General features: G+C 43.9%; 1 protein-coding gene across 8 annotated transcripts in view; it reads left to right on the top strand.

The window, feature by feature from the left end:
• The window catches only part of pcdh19 (protocadherin 19), a 76752-nt gene that overhangs the window by 19081 nt on the left and 37112 nt on the right, over positions 1 to 20559 (top strand). For 4 of the 8 annotated variants that reach the window (XM_015947598.3, XM_054739161.2, XM_015947615.3 and 1 more), the window contains exon 3: positions 16151 to 16209. In XM_015947598.3, coding sequence (XP_015803084.3) covers positions 16151 to 16209 — 59 coding nt within the window. The remainder of the gene's footprint in view (positions 1 to 16150; positions 16210 to 20559) is intronic. The other 4 variants (XM_070550995.1, XM_070551007.1, XM_070551003.1 and 1 more) reach the window with 1 other exon arrangement.

The raw sequence follows: 20559 nt of genomic DNA on the forward strand, positions 1-20559 counted from the left end.
TTTTAACTGTTCTGTTTTCTTGTGAAAATTGTTGCAAAGAGATAAAATTTAACTTGATTAACACCGGAGCCAGGCGCACTGCGCCGTTATCTCCGTCACTGTAAATGAGGAAAAAACAAATTGATCGGATCCTTTTCTGACCTTTCCCACCTACAAAGTTTAATTACAACAATCAAACGTGACAGAGCCTGGATTTGTATTCTGAACAGTCTAAACATGTTTTAAAAAGGAACGTATGACAAAAGTTGCACCTGCTCAGTAAAACCACCAACAGGGTGAAAAATATCAAAATATTGGAGGCAGAGACGGACTACAACTTCTGGATCCACTTTATATAAATCGTTTTATTGACTATCGTCTTATGAAAGATAACTTTGACGTACACACGAGCGACCGATACAGGCTGCTGTCACCTGTTGTGATTGGTTAAAGCAGCTCTCTGCTGTCTGAGGGTAGGCCCCGCCCACAACGCTGCGGCTGCTGTGGCTCCCAGTGTTTTCTTTACTGTGGGAAACGGGTAATAATGGCTCTTTAATGGGAACAGGTTGCTGACCCCTGGGCTAAAGGCTTCGTGATGTTCTTGAAGGAAGCCTTTGCTTTGGTGTCGTGTTTGGATGAAGATTGGATGAAAGAGGAGCTTGCGCTGATCTTGGAGTCTCTGCAGCCATGGGTTTTTATTAATTATAAAAAAGGTATAACGTCAAACCAGTTACACACTAGTCCTAGCATTCGGTGCGAAGAACGGTCTAATATATATATATATATATATATATATATATATATATTTTTTTTTTTTTTTTTTCTTTTTACTCGGCTAACCTAAGCAGCAACTGGCCCAGGCTTTCAACTGAGTGTAGATTTAAACATGATATTTCTATTTTCTGACTAAAACAAATATTCCATGAGATGCCTATTGATTAAATTATTAATTCATCCATTTATAGCATGTTTTTTCTTATTTTATTTATTCTGTTCCAGCTTAATTTTAGGTTTCTGGCCAAATTGTAGTTCTTCAGAGATCAGTGTTCTCTAAATGCTAATGTGTGGCTTCTCCTTTTGTGTTTGTGAGTGATAATAAAGCCAGTAGTGTTAAGGGAAGACAGACACGGGAGTGGTGTTCTGACTTTTCATTTGTTCGCTGCCCAGTAATGATTATTTTAGCCTCTAAGCTGCAGATTTGGCCTTGTTCTGCTGTGGGAAGCAGCATCAGCAGGGATGGAGCAGCCTTGCCCTCATTGAGAAGCTTGTCTGCAGCTAAGCTGGTTGGCAACAGGAGTCAGGTACACATTTGGTGCGTAGTCACAGGAGGTCAGAAGGGAAGTCAAAATGGAGAAAATGATAGAATATCTCCACGTGGGCATGGCTCTGGTTTAGCTACAGTTACTTTGTGAAATGGTGCAGCGGCTGAGTGTGAAGATTTTCTAATTATAGACCTTCATCGTCTGCCTTGTTCTTGGGGCTGGTAACAAGCCAGTCGCCAGCTTGCATGAGCAACTGCAGAAAGCTGACTTTTGGTTTAATTTAGAGGACTAGTTATAATCCAGACTAAATCCTCTAAAGATGAAGACTCCTCCCTCCTCCCACCGATTTGGATTACTGGAGTGTCTTTAAAAGGATAAGGACATGCTCATCACTGCTTCCCTCAACACTTGTTTGGGGTTTTCAGATGTGGGGGTGGGTGGGGGCTGAGGCTCCGTCATCACTCTGTGACCAGTGTGGTTATGAGTCATGGAGATTATGCATCTGACAACTGTAGATCAATGATAATCACACTTTATAGTTTTTAGACTCCCGCAGCCGCAGAGACATATGGATCCCAGCATATGCCGCGGTTCCCGCCTCGTAAATTTCATCTGCAAGCTTCAGCTGACGGAAGAAAAACTGCTAAACTAGACGTCCAACAGATTGTTGTCAGTTGGGTTCATGTTGGTTTTAATTATTTTCACACCTAGATGCACATAAAATAGTGACACAAATGTTTCAGCTGTATGTGTGACAAAAATACTAAATGAAACCCTCTTCGTTACGGAGAAATCAAGACCTTTACCCAGAGGAAGTGATCAAAGCTTCCATAAAAGATTTATTTGAAGTTAATTCACATTTATTAATAAAAAAATTAGGCAAATTTTCATCCTTTGAAGCGCACTGCCCTAGTTGTTCACACATTAGTAGCAGGTGTATGCTCCACTAATCACTGGTGATAGAACGGCCACTGCATGTTTATCATGTTGCTTTTGCTCTTTCTGAATTAGCTTTTGCTGTATTTTTATTTTCTTGAGTTTAGACATCTATTTAGGGGTGAGCTGACAGACCTACAAGGATACATCTAGTCCAAGAAATATTCTGGCACAAAATTCTGCTTAAAACTTGCTCATTTCAGACTTCTTTCCATGCCAGATAGAAATATTGGTACTTTTAGAAGTGTCTATGGAGGATTTAATACATTTATTTTTGCTTTATTTGGCCTTGTATCCTGCTTCCACTTTTATTGCTAAGCTAAAAGTGGAGTGGCTACAGATTCACACTTCTGTCATTTAGAATAAGTTGGATTAAAATTAAAACTAAAAAAATGTGTTTTTCTCCAAATGTTTGAAAGGATGTTCTCTTTTTTTAAGTGGGTTTCTTTGGAAAGATCATGAACAATTATCTCCTTACCTGTTGTGGATAGATCTTTGAATAGCCTCAATCAAATCTAAAAAAAAATTCTCAAAGCTTCTTTCATAAGCAAAACTCACATAGCTTTATAATTCACATTTGCTTTAATTTCTTGAAATTTCTGGTGGAAAACCAAAAAATACAAAAGTAATGAAAGAGTAATATTTCATTGAAAGTTTTTTTTTAACTGCAATGAAACTTTAGGGATTAAAGATGTTTAAATCTACTTAGTTCTGATGTGCATGTTAACGCACTGAGTAACTATTTCCCTAAATAAACTGATTTTGTTTGTTTTATTAATGCATGTAAACACTTTAGTCTTGCTGAACTGGTTCCAACTGTGCTGAAGCACCCAGACATGCGGTAGGAATCTGACTGCATCTGCATTTAAACGACTCAGTTGTGTAACTTTGGTGAACTCTGGAAGTAACGAGATTACGGAAGCGGACTTTTGATAATATCATCGCCATAAAATAACACGTGTAACACCATCAAACAGTAATACATACCAAATAAGCTGTGCTGCAGCGTTGTTGTTGTTCATTCCTTTGATCATTATCCTGTTTTAAGTTTGTCTGCTGCAATCCCTCCAGCATTCATTATTTTTGTTGCTAGAAGCTAACCAGAAGAATGCCAACATGAAAAGGCGCATGTCGCTACCTACTGTACTGGAGTGCAACAAGCTTAATTTGAGAATTTGGTTTTCTAACAGGTATACTACAATAAAGAGTCCCAGTTTAATACTTTAGTTTAGATCAACCAAAATCGACTTAGACGAGCATGTAAACGCACTGACTAGCCAGGCTGTGATCTGCCGTTAGCTTGTCAGTATGAGGTCAGCAACACTTTCTATGTAATTTAAAAGTTGTCCACAACAACAACAAAACCGCCACTTTCAAAAAAAATCTCACATTTTCCTTTAACTAGAGCATAACTGCAGTACGATTACAGCAAGTTTTAACTTTTTACAAAATGTCCTTTTAATTTTGTTTGTTTTTGAAGTTGTGTAGTCTAGAAATGAGTTAAATGTGAAACCCACTGAGCTGTAAAACAGCTAACACGATGCTCAAGTGACATACAGAAGCTACAGAAAAAATAGCTGGTCCCATCAGTTTTGGGTGGTTTGTATCTCTCACTGCTAAAGAAGTGTTGTTTGGAGTGGTGGGAGTTTGGAAAGGGTGTTGTGTTGCCGCACAGAGACCAATCCAGCTCACATAAGCATATGTGCTGTTTGAGAGGCTATATTTAAGCATGAGGTTGTTACTTATCTCATCAGGGTGCGATGGTGGTGAGACTAGGGAGCTGAGCGAGCTCCTAGTGGACCCAGGCTGTGAACCCTGAGCTCCATGCTTAGGAGCAATCTGGGAGCAGTGGAGAGAGCCGAACCACACGGGGGAGCATAGAAATAGAAGCACCTCTGTGCGTGCGCTTTTTTACCGTTGTGTCAACGCTTTTGACTCTGCTCATTAACCCGTGCACCTGGGTGGATCAGAGGATCTCTTGTCTTTCTGTCTCTCCCTCTTACGGTCTTTCAGAATTAATAGCACCGAATAAAGGTAAACACTTCCAAAGGTAGCTTGTGATCAGATGCAACATAAGTTGACGGGGCGGCTATCACACCTCCACAGCAGTGAATCGATTTCAGCCGATACCAGTTAACGTATAAACCCTGTAGCACTTTCCTCAAATCTAATCATGGATCCATTTAAACTGTGTTAGCGGGGAGTCTGCTTGCCATTGAAATGGGTTCTCATTTTCTGATTTTTTTGAGAGCATTAGCTAAAAATGTGGCAAGTGCAGAGGTAAAGCATAGACTACATGCCCTTTATAGGAGATGCCACACTCATCCCAGCTCTCCACTCCTCTCCGCCCATTACCCATGCAGCCAGCATCCTCTCTAAATTGTTTTGCGTGACCTTTGCTACAGTAGCTCTAATTATTACCATCACAGAGGCCCTGTAAGGCACACGGCTAATTATGCCGGATTTATCTGTAGGGACACTGGTGCCATTCTTCATAGGCGTGTCTTGGCTACCGTCGTTGCGGGGTGATCTAAACCAAGAATAAGGTTAATTTGGATAATACAGTAATTGTAATTAGAGTCACAATAATTACAAGCGTAGTTTAATAGCAGTGAAGACAAGTCCATTAGTAATAGGGATCCTAATGAACTTGTTGCACATTTGCAATACCTTTTTGTAATTGAGAAGAATGGAAGTGCCAAAAAAGACACAAAAAAAACAGAAAGGGTGAGAAATGCTGTGCAGTGTTCCTAATGACATTATTACAGAGCTGGATTGTTTCTGTTTCCTTCCCGTCGCTCCGAATCGATGCTTGACAGTTGTAACTGAAAGATGTATTTTCAAAGGCATTGTGGGATTATCCGTTAATGTAGGTACCAGGACCTGTAGTCGGTGCATCTCACAAAGAATTTTAACTAGAGGAAGCAATATTTTTCAAAGCTCCGACATGAATAAAGAGGGGCAGTTGGAGCCGTCTTTTGGCTGGCGGGCAACTTGTGTAATGAGCCTAAGAGGGTTCCAATTATTCCACTTGCGATCAAAACGGAGACGGAGATTACTTCCCTTGCCTCTTTTTTCTTTGACATTTTACACAGTAACATCTTTTGATAGGGGCTGGGGGAGAGAGGGAGAAAAAACGATTGCCAGTGAGAGTCTGGTAGTGTTGAACAGTCTCCAGCAGTACAGTCCTTCCTGTCTAGCAGAGACGAGGCAAAGCTTTAGCACTTGTTTAAATGTATTTGTAATCTAGTCCATGATACATTAGCTTCCCCTCAGTGTTTCACCTGCACAAGGGGACATGAATGTACACTTTGGCTACAGAAGACTTGATGGTTGCTCACCACCATTTTTTTCCAGAGTTATAACAAATTGTGTGAAGGTACACACACGCGGCATTTGTTTTCTGCCGCTGCTTAACTGTGTAAATGATGCTCCTAAGGTCCAAAAAAGTGAGTTCCTCTTTACCTTTGTGCACAGAAATGCATTTTTGTATCTTCCCCATACAGTATTACAAGTAAAAGCACATTAGATGCTGCGGGGGGAACAAAAAATATTTCTCTTCTGCAGGACATCCAACTAGATCAGGCTTGGAGACACAGAAGATGAAAAAAACAAAACAAGACACAAATAATATTATGTTCCACCGCACTGAGACAAAGAGAACTCCGCCAATCTGCACCAGCGCGGATAAACATCCACCCCTAAGATATGTTCTTAGTAGATAACAGCTTAGTGCGGGTGTTTGCAACACACACCAGCACAAGCACACAAGTACACAGCAGAGCTTTGATAAGCACCAAAAATTACTACATGTTGTTTACAGAGGCAGAACAAAATGATTCAGGGTCTTCATTTCAAGAAATCAAGCTAGGGAAAAGAGGATGCGGGCACTAAAATGCATGTCAATGAGGCGTATTTGACTTGATAATATAGTCATTATTGGGGAGAAACAAGATATCCGCTTGTGTGTGTATGTTTGTGTGTGAGCAATTATGTGTGTGTGTGTGTGTGGCTGTGATTTGAGAACGCTGTGCTTTCCGTTCCCCTGTGGATCCACTGCAGGAGTGTGCAAGAGAGATCCACCGTCTGTTGCTGTTTTCCGTGACCCCGTACATCCTCCTACAGTGAAAAACGATGTTTGCCCCCAAAGACGACCCTAATACAAATTAAATTAAATGAAGCCTGTGCGGATAATCCCTGTGTGTTTCAGCTGCCGAAAACCCCCCACCCTCCCTCGCGAACGAGTGCATCTGGACCCGTCTCCACTGGCCGTGCTCTCAAGCTGCCAGACTCCCCGCTCAGACTTTCTGCCCTGCTGCGACCCTGTGTGTGTGTGTGTGTGTGTGTGTGAGAGAGAGAGAGTGATTGTGTGTGTGAGTCAGAGAAAGATAAAAAAAATCTGTTTTCCACTGTATATTTGTGTTTGTGACTCACTCAGACTGTGTTCTCTTTCCTTTGTTCTGCCTGTGTGTCTACACGTATGCATTTCTTTAAAAAAATATGTATTTTTGTTTGCGTGTGGCTTACACACATCTCTGAGATTTTCTTATGTTCTCATCCCTCTTTTTTAGTTGTTTTTCTGATCTCTCCTCTGTTTCTTTGCTGTTAAATATAGAAAACAAAGAATTTATATGTTTGCATGTTGCAGCTGTGTACTGAAAGTAGTGGTGTAATTGAAAGCGAACGGTAGGACTGGACCACAAAGCGCCGGACGTTGTTTTGTTGCTGCTGCGCCCTGATGGGGTTCTGTCTCCATCCTGCTAACAAGCAGTGTTTACAAATCTGCAATCAGCTAATACTCTGCTCTCAATCCTAGCACAGACATCTGCTCAAAAGGACAATCCTAAATGTAAATCACCCACAAACAAGATCAAAAAGACAGTCAATCGTCCAATCAAGGATCTTTAAAAGTACTTTGATTGCTGTTGTAAGCATTAGAAATGTTTAAATTAAAATGTTCCATTTATAATGTTTTTACTTTTGGCATCAAGCCACATCATCTGTCCAATTTGAGGACCAGCTTTGGTTTGCGTGACTTAGTTTTAGCTGCTGGTGTACTCAGATGTTGTGTTTAGTTGTGTTTAGTGTTTTGTGCAGACTTTGAGAGTATTTTCATGAGCTGCAGCCTCAGTAGAAGTTTGTATGTTTGTGTAATTGTGTGCGTTACAGATCCGAGCACCTGCACACATGCCCTTTGAAAAGCTCCATCACCCCTCCATCCATCCAGCACACAGTGTAAACACGCTTTGTTTGAGCGAGTGGCCTGGGGTTGTTAGATTAATGAGCGCTGATGAAGTTCCACTTGTATCCTAGGTGCTGCCTCCCCTGTTTGCTGGAGTGGCTGTGATGTGGTAGTGTGTCTGGAGGCGGTGACTCATTCCCTTTACCCAGTGTCAGATTAAGGCATGTCAATAAACAGACCCACTCAATCCATCTCCGAGTGACTGCATCCGCTCACAGAGCCTCCCAGTCTGTAATGAGCTGCTGCAAATCTCCATCAAACTAAAATGTCTGGAAAGATGCCTTGTCACAGTGAGCGAGAGAAAACCCAGAGCGGGAGGGCAGGGGGAGACAGAGTGACTACAGCTGCACCCTCGTGAGTGGCAGCCACCTTTAAGCTGCTGAAGGGGGAAAAAAAGCATCCTCCAAGATCCACTCCTCTCCGCCGAAGAGCCGATTTGCTCGTCTCGCACATTTCTCTTGTCCTCGTTGGGTTACATTAAAAATTAATTATTTGCTTACTGATTTCAAAAGTGAGTGAAAGTAATGCTGTTTATTCAGTCACTGCTCTCATGTAAGCATTTAAGGGAAATGTGTTTACATAATCTGCAGTGTTTCTGAGTGTTGATTTTCAAGGCCCAGCCCAGGGGAGGTAAGAGGAACCTTTGGGAATAGCGTGTGCACAAATTTAACATGCCCCTCCCCCCTTCCTTCTCAGTGCAAGGCTGATGTAGGCCAAGGCTGAAGAGAGAAATTACTATCTAGTAATTCTCCCAGTGAAATAACAACGACTGCTAAAAACAGGGGGGGCAGAAACCACAAAGTCTACCTGGATTAGATAGTCTCCTTTAAGTTCCCAAAGTCTACTCAAGAAATAACCACCTGCCTCTCTTGTGGCGCCATATATGCATATTAACGGATTTTAGGATGAGAGGAGTGAGGGAACTTTTCAGTCTGACATCCAAATTAAAGAAAATCCCTCCAGACTTGCCTGAAGGGGAAGTTCCTGTTATTTGAGTTTGATTGGGCTCCACGGGCTTTAGGAGAAGTAAGCCAATTTCTTTCAGGAAGCAGTGCGGATAGTTCAGAACCTTCCGCTTCTCCTCGACCATAAAGCGCAGAGACACGAAGGTGTGTAGGTTTTCTGTCCGACCCACAAAGAGAAAACAAATACAGGCTTGAACACTGACCAGGTGTTAAGTGAAACTCTATTCCCTCTTATGAAGGAGTGCAGGCCCCCACTCACTCTAATGGACATTACAACACTATCTGAAAGGCTTAAAGCCACAGCCTTGTATCTACAGACGAAGACACAACAAAAACACCGACCCCGGACGCCACGCAGCCACCACCAGCAATTCAGAGCACGTCGGTCCCAAGCGGTGAATCCCTGTAAGACAACAGCTCTCACTTAAGCCTCTTTAGCGTCAGCCGTCTTCGCTGGAATGCAGACGTCTGCAAACAGCTCCTATTATTTAAAATCTTTTCATCATGCTGAAAGGGAGGGAAATAGCTTTGACGTTGAGCAGCTCATGAATAATGAATGCTGTTTCTATCAATGTATGTATAATTCATCACATCTCCACTAACCGGACTTCTGTGGAGCCTGTAGTCCTGAGTGACGTGGAGACTGGTCTGCACCATTGTCTCCGCAGCGTGATGAAAGGCAGCAGCATGGTCTGCAGGTTTTTACGTGGGTGGGATACACAGGTGGCACAAGCAACAACATCTCATCCTCTTTTTTTTTTCTCCCCCCTCCCAGAACAGCGGCTGATTGTTTTTGGTCTGAATGGGCAAATATTTGCACTACTTCACGTGGGAAAGGCAAGAAATAGGAGGAAACACCAGCAGGAAGTGCTGGTGTGTTTCACATATCTGTTATTTAGTGCGTTCGCGCAATGCAGCTCATTGTGGTCAGGGACGTATACGTGACCTCATGGCAGCGTTTAGTTCACAGAGTTTATTTTTCTTCTCTTAGCTCATAAAGGCCGCTGAAATGCGCGGGCTGCACCGGGGCAAGGAAATCATTTTAAAACCCTCTCGACAGAATCCCTCACTTTCATAACATGATGGATTTCCCAATGAGCGGCTGGGTTTGGGGTGAACTTATGGGTGATGAAGTGAAATGATGCAGAGAATGTGGCAGGTTATTCGTCACACATGTACCCTTCTGTCACAATTGATTGTGTATAATTTGAGTTTGCAGGGGAGCCAGTTGATATTAAATGGTAACAACTCTCTGTATTCATCATGCCGGGCTTCTTTTAGAGGCAGAAATAGAAAATGTAATCCCATCCACATCCATGGCTCTGCCTCAGGCACTCTTTCACCCTTTCTACTGCTGATCCTCCCTCTGGGGCCCTGCCCTCTCTAAAGGAAGAGAGAAATCTATAATCTAGCAGATGGCACAGGGTCTATGGGAAATCTTATAATCAAGTTGAAGGTGTTGATATTGGTCACTGGGGTAGGGAGCAAAAGGTCTGACATAGTTGAAAAGCATCTCTTTTCTCTTGCAACACAAAACAAAATGTACGTCGACCCTAAACAGGTGCATTCAGCATCCACGTTGTAGCGATGGCTGACTGAATCCGAGCTGCTCAGAGGCTCTGCTGGGTGCAGACCCAGAGGCGGGGACCGCGGGCGCCAGCACAGACTTGCACGTCAGGGAATGTTGGAGCAATGCTTTCGTGGCAAATGGGAAACAGAGTCTGTGTGTGCAAAAATGGGAATGTGCTCTAAGTTACCTACAGACTCAAACACTCATAACCCAATGCAGCATTTCATAAAAGGAGTACACACAACTACAGACTACAATGTTATTTGCTGGCAGTCTGTGCAGATTATTTTTGCTGCAGCTTCTTCTTTTCAATCACATCTTTACCCATCTATTAGCTTTACCACAACCACGCTTCATAACTGTGGCTGTTTTGTCTCATAAACCCCCCAAATGTCCCCCGCATCCTCTAGCTTGCTATAGGAAATCAATAAAAAGGAATGTTACGAGCAACATTTCCTTCCTGGGCAGAGGGGAGTCTCTGTCCATGCTGCGGCACCGAGGCACAGCCTCACGCTGCTCAAACACAAAACAAAGCAGACAAATTTTATCTGACAGTCTTAATGGATTCTGTCTCATCTGTTGTCCTGTGTGTTTAAACTTTGTGTGTTTTTGTCTGGCAGTAAGAGCATTCTCTGTCCACAAGAAGCATGGTTGGATGTTCTTTGTCAGCTGAATTGATGATATTAAATAGTTGTATCCATGACAGACATGAGCAAGTTTGCAGTAATCGTTTTATTCGTTAATCGCTGAATGTTGTCCCTCCCGTCTGTCATATTAAAAGTTATATATGTACAATTTAAAGCATATTTTACAAATTAAGTATTTCTGTGCAACCATTATACAACACTAGAACTCACCAGTTTTAATAAACTTCTTGAACAAACTCTGTTCAGATAAACAGCTGAGGAGCTACTAGCTAGCCTGAGTGAAGCCAAGCCCAAAGTGTAATTTTGTTATCTTAGAACTGCTCCAAGTTTTATTTTCTATTCTATTTTTAGAGCCTCATTTTTTTATTAACCATTTACATTGTTCATTATTTAGCATTGCACTGTTTTTTTTTACATGGAATTAAATGGTCTTTTGCATAAACAATGGCATCATCAGCAAAATGTAGCACTTTTTGTGCATGCAGGGGTCAAGATAGGTCAAAATGTCCTTATATTTCTACTGAGATTACAATGTAATGCAAAACGTATGATCATTTAAATGTTTATAAAATAACATGCATGAACAGTAATGACATTAAGGGAACTGGAATTGATTTTAGGCAATCTTCTTTTCATGTGGGTCCGAGTCAATTTTCAGCTCATCAGTGCAGTTCATATAGACCCCAGTCTGCTGCAGTTTTAAAACTGCTCAGTTGTCCTAAATTCATGCAAAATGTTTGTACAAATCTTTATACCTGCATCAATATTGCTTTGTACTGCAACTGGGGGCAGAAATGTTTAGAAATTCTTTCTAGACTTGACCCTTGGATGTGCTAGGTGTATGTTGCTGCTGGTGGTGATGCTTACTTTTGTAAGTAATCAGATAATTCAGTGGGTATTTTCAAGAATAAGATAAATAATGCTGCCTTTAAATTGGACTTCTCAGTAAAAAGATATTGCTAATGCCAGCATATGTTTTTTTTAAGTAGCATATTGTTAATGCTCACCCTTTACACATTTTTGCAGCTTGCATTCTGTTTTTAATCTATTATGTTAAATCAGACTTGATGATACATACAGTAGACCAGCTGTGTGACTTCTTTTTCTCTTTTTTCTCTCCTGTCTGTGTGACATCTGCTGAACTTGTTGGGTGTTTACTGGTGTAACAACTGACGTCTTCACCCCCACCATCCTCCCTCTTCTCTCTTGTGCTCCCCATGCCCCCATACAATGAATACACTTGCATCCAGACTACCGAACCAATTGTCACGCTGGGAGGAAGGCAAATCAAATCTCATGGCAGCAACTAGGCGAGGAGATTGCTTTTCCTCTCAGTCACAGAGAAGCAAGTTCAGCGTCCCTGTGCCTCAGGTTTTGATGGAGAGAAAGAAGCAAAAGAGTGAAAAGTGGAAAGCTACTGGGCTGTGGCTGCTGGACTGCAGCTCTCCTGTTGGTCAAGTTGCACCCATGTACTCCCCATTTTCAACATTTCTCGCTCTACGAACTCTTTCCACCCATACACCCCCATCCTGACACTGCCCATAAGTCACTCTGTGACACCAGGGACTACATTCCTGCCTCCAGATCTCTAGATGAAGTGGAGCAATAATCATGGGATAGAGTGGCTTTGGCCGCCGAACTGGGGCCGCTCAGATCACAAACGTATTGTCCAACCTGATTAAGTAGCCATTTGCGGCATCCTCGTTGTAGTTAAGCAGCCCCCATTGCCTGAAACTTGACCTCCCGACAAGATACACTGACATGTCCTCCACTTTGAGGTCGGTCGTAAATGTGAGGAAACCCATAACACATCTTTACAGGAAGTCTGGGCTAATGTATCTGATTTTCACTCAGAACAGACACTTCTGACTCACCTGTGCTTGATGCCATGCCCTCACATGCTGATTTATTGTTTGTTTTCTTTGATGACTTGATAAATGAAGAAAATAGATAAAATGCTCTGATTTGTTGAGGAACGGGAGCTTTAGAGACACTGAGAAACAGTTTTTACTTGTTATTTATGAAATGAGTTTAACATGCAGGCTAAACGTGAAAATATTCTTCTACCCCTATTTCCTGCAGCCGCTGATAAAGAAATAGACAGGGAAAACGCTCAGATTAGAAAAGCCACACAGATCTCATTACACTGAAAATTACCATTCACAGACTCACAAATTTTGGCTCCTGACAGGGAAGGCTGTTGTTGATGTAGCGTCCTGGAGAGAGCAGAGCACGTCTTGGCTAGTAGAAGCTAACCATTAGCATTAGCAACTCTATAACACTCTCCTTCAGGCTTTTGTTATTTTATTTTTATTTCATTTTTATTTTTTTCACCTTTATTTAACCAGATAAGTCGACTGAGAACCAATTCTCTTTTACAGAGATGATCTGGGCCAAGAGGCAGCAGCAACAGACACATCATTAGCTTGTATTTGTGGAGATGAAACATCAACGTTGCAGAGAAAATGGAGTAAGCATAAAGCCTAGTTAATGCTTCTGCATCAGCTCCGTGAGGGAGAAACGCACAAGCATTGAGAAACGTTTTGCTCTTGGACTTCTCCATCACCTGGGGAGTGTTGCTAAGCATTTCTCTGCCTGGACAACAGAGGGCGTAGCACTTTTCTGAGGTATCCTGTCTTGTATCCGGTCCAAGATAGTGCAATTACTACTGTGTTTTTTGTCCTTTATAGACTTTTTAACACTAACAAATGTGTCCCTCATTCTCCTCCACCTCATCATGCACTCACCACCTCTAAACCCATGTTTCCTGTCATTTCCATCCATGATAAAACGTTTGCTGTGTATCTTTGTACTCCTCCAGTCACGGGTGAATTAAACGTTTATATTTTTAGAGTTTTTCCCACGAGGTATTCTTCAAGCTGCTCCATGTCTGCCTCTAGTTATCGTCAGCTTTCTTTATTTTTTTGAGGGCGCAATGATACTGTTGACAAATTTAAAGGAAATGGTGTCCTGACCATTCACAAGCTTGTGTTCTCCGTCTTGTCCGACGGAAGTGGTCTCGACCCCACCTTCATTGGAACTATTGTAGATAGCTCTCGCAACGACGAATAATATCATTGTGTGTCTCCATACCAACGCAGATGCAGAAGCATAAGCTTTAGAGTTGTGTTGCTGTCAGCCAATCAGAGGTGAGATGTCCAAATATCAGGAAATAAGACACCAAATCCTGTGGTTTTCTGCTCCCCTCTCTTTTCTAATTTCTACTTCCTGAAACAGGAGCACAAGGATCACAAGGCATTTGTTTATACTAGAGACCACTGCAAATGTATAGTAAAAACAAGTGAACTTGGTCTGTAAAGAGGAGCTGAAGAGAAAGAGAGGGTGATGCATACGTTTTAGGAGCTGCACCTGTGTGAGCACTTTACGTGAGAGCAGAATAACTTTGTGAAAAAAACGTTCCAAGTCAGGACAGGAGGACGTTTTAAGGATCAGGGGGCTCGCTGTCTTCCTCTCCAGGCTGTGCTCACCCAAAACCTGCCAACCAAACCAATTACAGACTTCTGCCAGAGTGACATTCACAAGAAATGTTCTATCTGGTCTTTTAAATGAAGTTTTCCTCTTGTTACTCATGCCTTACATTTTCATTAGTCTCTCAGTGGATGTGCAGCTACTGTGGCAGATGAGGCAGTTTAATTTGTGAGTGCTGGGATCAAAGCAGAGCACAAGTGCAACACAAAACGTTATGCATAGACTATACAGTGGGTAATTTCTGTATTATATACACATTACACCATCCATACAGTGAAACCCCATGGCACAAATGTTGCTGCTGAAAGTTCTGTCAAGGGATCCGTACTGTTTAATGAAACACCATATGGATGTGCGCTGGAACAGCATGGTGCTATTTTTATAAGTTAATTAAATAACAGTGTAAATCTTTAATTATTGATTAATATGTGTTGCAGTATGTTGGCACGACTATTACCTTTGATATTTAATGGAGTCAAGCTGAAGGGGAACAAAGGGAGGCAGGGACAAGAGAACAAACACTCTGTGCTCCAGATTATTGGATGATGCAAAAATGTTAATTAGATTCCTTTTCATAAATTATCTGGCGTATAGCGCTGGGTTAAAGTGTAATTAGGGGTAAATAGTAAAAAGAAGAAGCCTTGATGATAACCTTCGACTCAAACATGTTGCTTCACAATTTAGCGAACCCCAATCTGCGCTCCGATCTGTGTTGTTGCTTATCTTGATGCAACTTTCCTCCAGAATAATTAGGAGTAAATTAGATGAGAAGACAAGCTGCAGTGCAACTAATGATTTGGGGTAGATTCGGGCACATGCGAGTATGGTGGGAGACGAGTGCACTTCGGATATCAAAACAAATGAATTAGAATGAAAAAGCCAATACTAGCATTCATTTAAAGATGTCATACCTCTTGCTCTAAGCCTCACTTAAACCAGGAAGTAAAGCTTTTCTGTTTCAAGATTAAAACAATGCAAAGTGTTGTTTGTGGAGTTTAAACATGTTCAAACCAATAATGATTGCTTTTGCCTTCATTTAAATTCAGCTGTGTGTTGCCACAGCTGTGCAGGCATTCAACAGCAGGCCTGCGTCAAACGGTCTGTCCACTCGATAATCAGATTCAGGCTCCAGCAGCAGCGGTTAACCTTTCCTACCATCAGGGTGACTTTTGTTTGATTTTTTTCCCCAACAAGTCTTTGATGCTGACACTTTCCTGGGAAGACACCTATACACACTGGTTTTATCACACAGTACCTGCATCATGGAATTTTAGGAGTTACTCATTTTTTGCAGAAATGCCTGCATCATATCAAACTACTTGACGAGCTTTATCTTACTCAAATCTGACATGGGAGAATTCCTCTTGGAGGCTTAGAGGAGATGAAGAGCAGACCTGCTCCGTGCACTCATACTCCTCTGCTATTCTTCCAGCTAAATGAATGTTGAAAAAATGACCAAAAGATCCCTTTGAACTGTGTTCTTCAATGTGGGTCAGAGATCCATTGCATGCATATTCTGAAAGCCTTTTCATCTGCAATTGCAGAGTTAAGATTTCCCCCGATACACTCTTAATTTCAACTACTTCTCTTACAGTTATTTATTTAATATTTCCACATTAATGTCTTCTCAAACACAGTAAAAGTGAAGAGTTCAGAGAAGGAAAAGGGAAACTTTTTTTCTCTTTCTCTATCCGCATGATCGTCTGTCCTCCCTCATGACTGCACGTTAAAGACAGTGGGTTGACCAGCGGTGTAGCGAGGGCTCACGGGATGGAGAGCAGGGAGGGTGAGGAGGAGAGGAGGGGAGAGGCCATGCTCGCTGCAGCTCTCTCCTTCACTCTCAACTCCCAGTCAGCCGCTCTGTGTGTGTGCTTTGAAAGAGAATAGGAATCAGCCCTTTGAAAGGCGAGGCTGCTCACCAGGGCCTTTGTGTAAAATAGAATTTCTACTGAAAGCCAATTACTGCTAACATTATTTTGGTTGCTTCCATTATTAAAAGTACCTCTCTGTTGCCCCCATCTTCCCTCCAACCCCCCCTCCCCTTCATCACTCTCTTGCAGACGGAGAATTATTCCATTGATTCCAGTTATGTGAACAGCAGAGCCCACCTCATTAAAAGGTATGTCTTGATTAGGAATTGTTACCAGCACCTCATTACCATTGTTATCTGTAATTGTTTTATCTAATGAGAGCACAGCCACAGTTGGTGCAGTTTGCATGTGAACCTGCATGTTTCTCATTCCGTATAATTGAAGTGGGAGGATAAGATTTGGAGATAAACAGTATTACTCTATACTGCATTTAGTGGAGACATGTAGAAACGAGCCACCAACAGCTGTTTTCAGATGATCCAAAAATGTCGGGCTGCATTATATATTAGAACTGGTCATATTAAAAAGAAATCTATTTGTGTTTTTTAGGCTTGCTTTGTATCTCATTTAGACCTAGATCATTTCTGAAGTGTGACAAAGGAGCCTGAAATTCTTACACTGAGTGCAATCATGTAAACATTTGATGTTCAAACTGCATAACAAGTGTAGAGAACCAAGATCTGGTTTTAGTGGCTCATTAAGGTCAACATGATAACCACACACACCTGTGTCTTTCACTTCCTGCTGTCTGTTAATTGTTATACAACAAACCACAACCAAACATTCCACTATATTTTACTGGATCTTATGTTTTATGTTTTATTTATTTGGCAGACTCCTTTATCTAAAGCGACTTACAATTTATAACCTATAGGGCATGTTGTGATCTTCACAGCTTGTGCATGTCTCCGTATCACCAGACCGTCTCAAAAGGACCACTTTCCAGGGACACCCCGAGTACCTGTGTTCTTATGCACCAGAGATGACCTGGTAGAGTCGCTGGGTGGGAATTGTGGTTAATACATGCAGTTTTGTTTGTAAAAGTGGAAATTCATGTCAGCGGATGTCTCCAAGCATTTGTAAAGCTGGAAGAGTAGCTGCAGATTGGAAGAATGAGAAAAAAGCAGCCATGGAGAATACAGTAGAAATCCCCCCACAACGTTGTTGTTTACGCAGGGCCAGCCCAGGCCACTGTGGGCTCTAAGCGAGTTTCTCTTTAGGGCCCCCCATACCAACAAGTCAACACCAGATGATTCATCATTCCTAGGCTACACCATTTGTGAAACATGCCCACCAACATTGACGTCTTTTGTAATTAGCTTACATTATACAGGTGTTATTGTGGATATTGGTTTTAACATTACCGGAACAGCAAACCAACAAAAACATTCTAATTAATTAGCATTTTAAAATGCAGAGTGTTATTTAAGTGTGGTGTATTAATTCAACTATTTGAAAGAAACAGCAGCAGACAAACACTGAATTTACAGTTAAAAAGTTAGCTTTACTATCCTTTGTTAATAAATTTAGAAACGTGTAAAAAGTGCTTCCATGCAAAATATAGCCAAATGACACTATATAGATAAATGCTTTTTTTTTCATGTGAAATATTATTTTGTTTGTCGTTGTCATCGTCGTTGTCTTCCTCCGCTTATCTGGGTCCGTGTCACGGGGGCAGCATCCCAACTAGGGAGCTCCAGACCGTCCTCTCCCCGGCCACCTCCACCAGCTCCTCCGGCAGGACACCAAGGCGTTCCCAGACCAGATTGGAGATGTAACCTCTTCAACGTGTCCTGGGTCGACCTGGGGGCCTCCTGCTGGCAGGACATTCCCGAAACACCTCCCCAGGGAGGCATCCAGGAGGCATCCTGACCAGATGCCCAAACCACCTCAACTGAATCCTTTCGATCCGGAGGAGCAGCGGTTCTACTCCGAGTCCCTCCCGAATGTCTGAGCTCCTCACCCTATCTCTAAGGCTGAGCCCGGCCACCCTACGGAGGAAACTCATTTCGGCCGCTTGTATCCGCGATCTCGTTCTTTCGGTCATTACCCAAAGCTCATGACCATAGGTGAGGGTTGGGACGTGGATCGACCGGTAAATCGAGAGCCTGGCTTTCTGGTTCAGCTCCCTCTTCACCACGACAGATCAGCTCAGCGTCCGCATCACTGCAGACGCCGAACCAATCCACCTATCGATCTCCAGATCCCTCCTACCCTCACTCGTGAACAAGACCCCGAGATACTTAAACTCCTCCACTTGAGGTAGGACCTCTCCCCCGACCTGGAGTTCGCAAGCCACCCTTTTCCGGTCGAGAACCATGGTCTCAGATTTGGAGGTGCTGATCCTCATCCCAGCCGCTTCACACTCTGCCGCAAACCTACCCAGCAACAGCTGAAGGTCAGAGCTGGATGAAGCTAGGAGGACCACATCATCCGCAAAAAGCAGAGATGAGATTCTCCTGCCACCAAACTCGACACACTCCACACCACGGCTGCGCCTAGAAATTCTGTCCATAAAGGTAATGAACAGAACCGGTGACTAAGGGCAGCCCTGGCGGAGTCCAACCCTCACCGGGAACAGGTCCGACTTACTGCCAGCTATGCGGATCAAACTCACGCTCCTCTGGTAAAGGGACTAAATGGCCCTTAACAGAAAGCCACCCACCCCATACTCCTGGAGCATCCCCCACAGGGTGCCCCTGGGGACACGGTCAAAAGCCTTCTCCAAATCCACAAAACACATGTGGATTGGTTGGGCAAACTCCCATGCCCCTTCCATCACCCTTGCAAGGGTATAGAGCTGGTCCACAGTTCCACGGCCAGGACGAAAACCACATTGCTCCGCCTCTATCTGAGATTCAACTATCGATCTGACCCTCCTCTCCAGTTTGGAGTAGACCTTTCCAGGGAGGCTGAGGAGTGTGATCCCCCTATAGTTGGAACACACCCTCAGGCCACCCTTCTTAAAGATGGGGACCACCACCCCGGTCTGCCACTCCACAGGAACTGCCCCCGATGACCACGCAATGTTGCAGAGATGTGTCAACCACGGCAGCCCTACAACATCCATAGCCTTGAGATACCCAGGACGAATCTCATCCGCCCCCGGGGCTCTGCCACTGTGTAGTTTTTTGACTACCTCAGCAACTTCTGCCCCAGAGATTGGACAGTCCATCCCCAGGTCTACTGGCTCTAGTTCCTCCTCGGAATGTGCGTAGGTGGGATTGAGAAGCTCCTCAAAATATTTCTTCCACCGTCCGACTATAGCCCCAGTTGATGTCAGCAGCTCCCCATCCCCACTGTAAACATTGTGAGCGAGTTGCTGACTTCCTTTCTTGAGGTGCTGGACAGTTTGCCAGACCCTCTTTGGAGCCGATCATAGTCTTTCTTCATAGCCTCACAAACCTCCTCCCACGCCAGAGATTTTGCCTCAGCAACTGCCACTGCTGCACCACACTTGGCTATCCGGTACCTGTCTGCTGCCTCCGGAGACCCACAGACCAGCCACGCCCTGTAGGCCTCCTTCTTCAGCCTGACGGCTCCCCGAACCTCTGGTGTCCACCAGCGGGTATGGGGGTTGCCACCATGACTGGCACCGGCCACCTTGCGACCACAGCTGGCAACAGCCACCTCAACAATCGCAGAGTGGAACAAGGCCCACTAGAGTCAATGTCCCCCGGACGCGGTCAAAGCTCTGCCGGAGGTGGGAGTTGAAGACCGTCTTGACAGATTCTTCTGCCAGGCTTTCCCAGCAGACCCTCACTATGCGTTTGGGTCTGCCAGGTCTATGCGGCATCTTCCCCTGCCATCTGATCCAACTCACCACCAGGTGGTGATCAGATGACAGCTCCGCTCCTCTCTTCACTCGGGTGTCCAAAACATACGGCCGCAGGTCAGGTGAAATGACTACAAAGTCTATCATCGACCTGCGACCTAGGCTGCCCTGGTACCAAGTGTACCGATGGGCATCCTTATGTTCGAACATGGTGTTCGTTATGGCCAAACTGCGGCTTACACAGAAGTCCAATAACGAAACACCACTTGAGTTCAGATCAGGTGGGCCGTTCCTCCCAATCACACCCCTCCAGGTTAAGCTGTCATTGCCCACATGAGCACAGGCGCAGGGAAGCTACCCTCTCGTCCCCCGGGGTAAACCCCAACACGCAGGCAGAGAGTCTTGGGGCTAACAAAAAGCCAACCCCAGCCCTCCACCTCTCACCCGGAGCAACTCCAGCAAAGGAGAGTGTCCAACCCCTCTCAAGGACTTGGGTTCCAGAGCCAATGCTATGTGTCGAGGTGAGTCCGACTATATCTAGCCGGTACCGCTCAACCTCTGCCACAAGCTCCTGCTCCTTCCCCGCCAGCGAGGTGACGTTCCATATCCCTAAAACCAGTTTCCTTGTCCGGGAATCGGACCGCCAAGGCTCCCGCCTTGGTCTGCCACCCGATCCACACTGCATCGGACGCTTCATGTTCCTCCTGTGGGTGGTGGGTCCACAGTTGGATGAGCCCATGTATCCGGTTCGGGCTGGGCCCGGCCGGGCCCGATGGGCGACAGCCCGGCCACCAGGCGCTCACTCACGGGCCCCAACCCCAGG

The sequence above is a fragment of the Nothobranchius furzeri genome, chromosome 1, assembly GCF_043380555.1.
Source record: "Nothobranchius furzeri strain GRZ-AD chromosome 1, NfurGRZ-RIMD1, whole genome shotgun sequence".
NCBI lineage: Eukaryota > Metazoa > Chordata > Actinopteri > Cyprinodontiformes > Nothobranchiidae > Nothobranchius > Nothobranchius furzeri.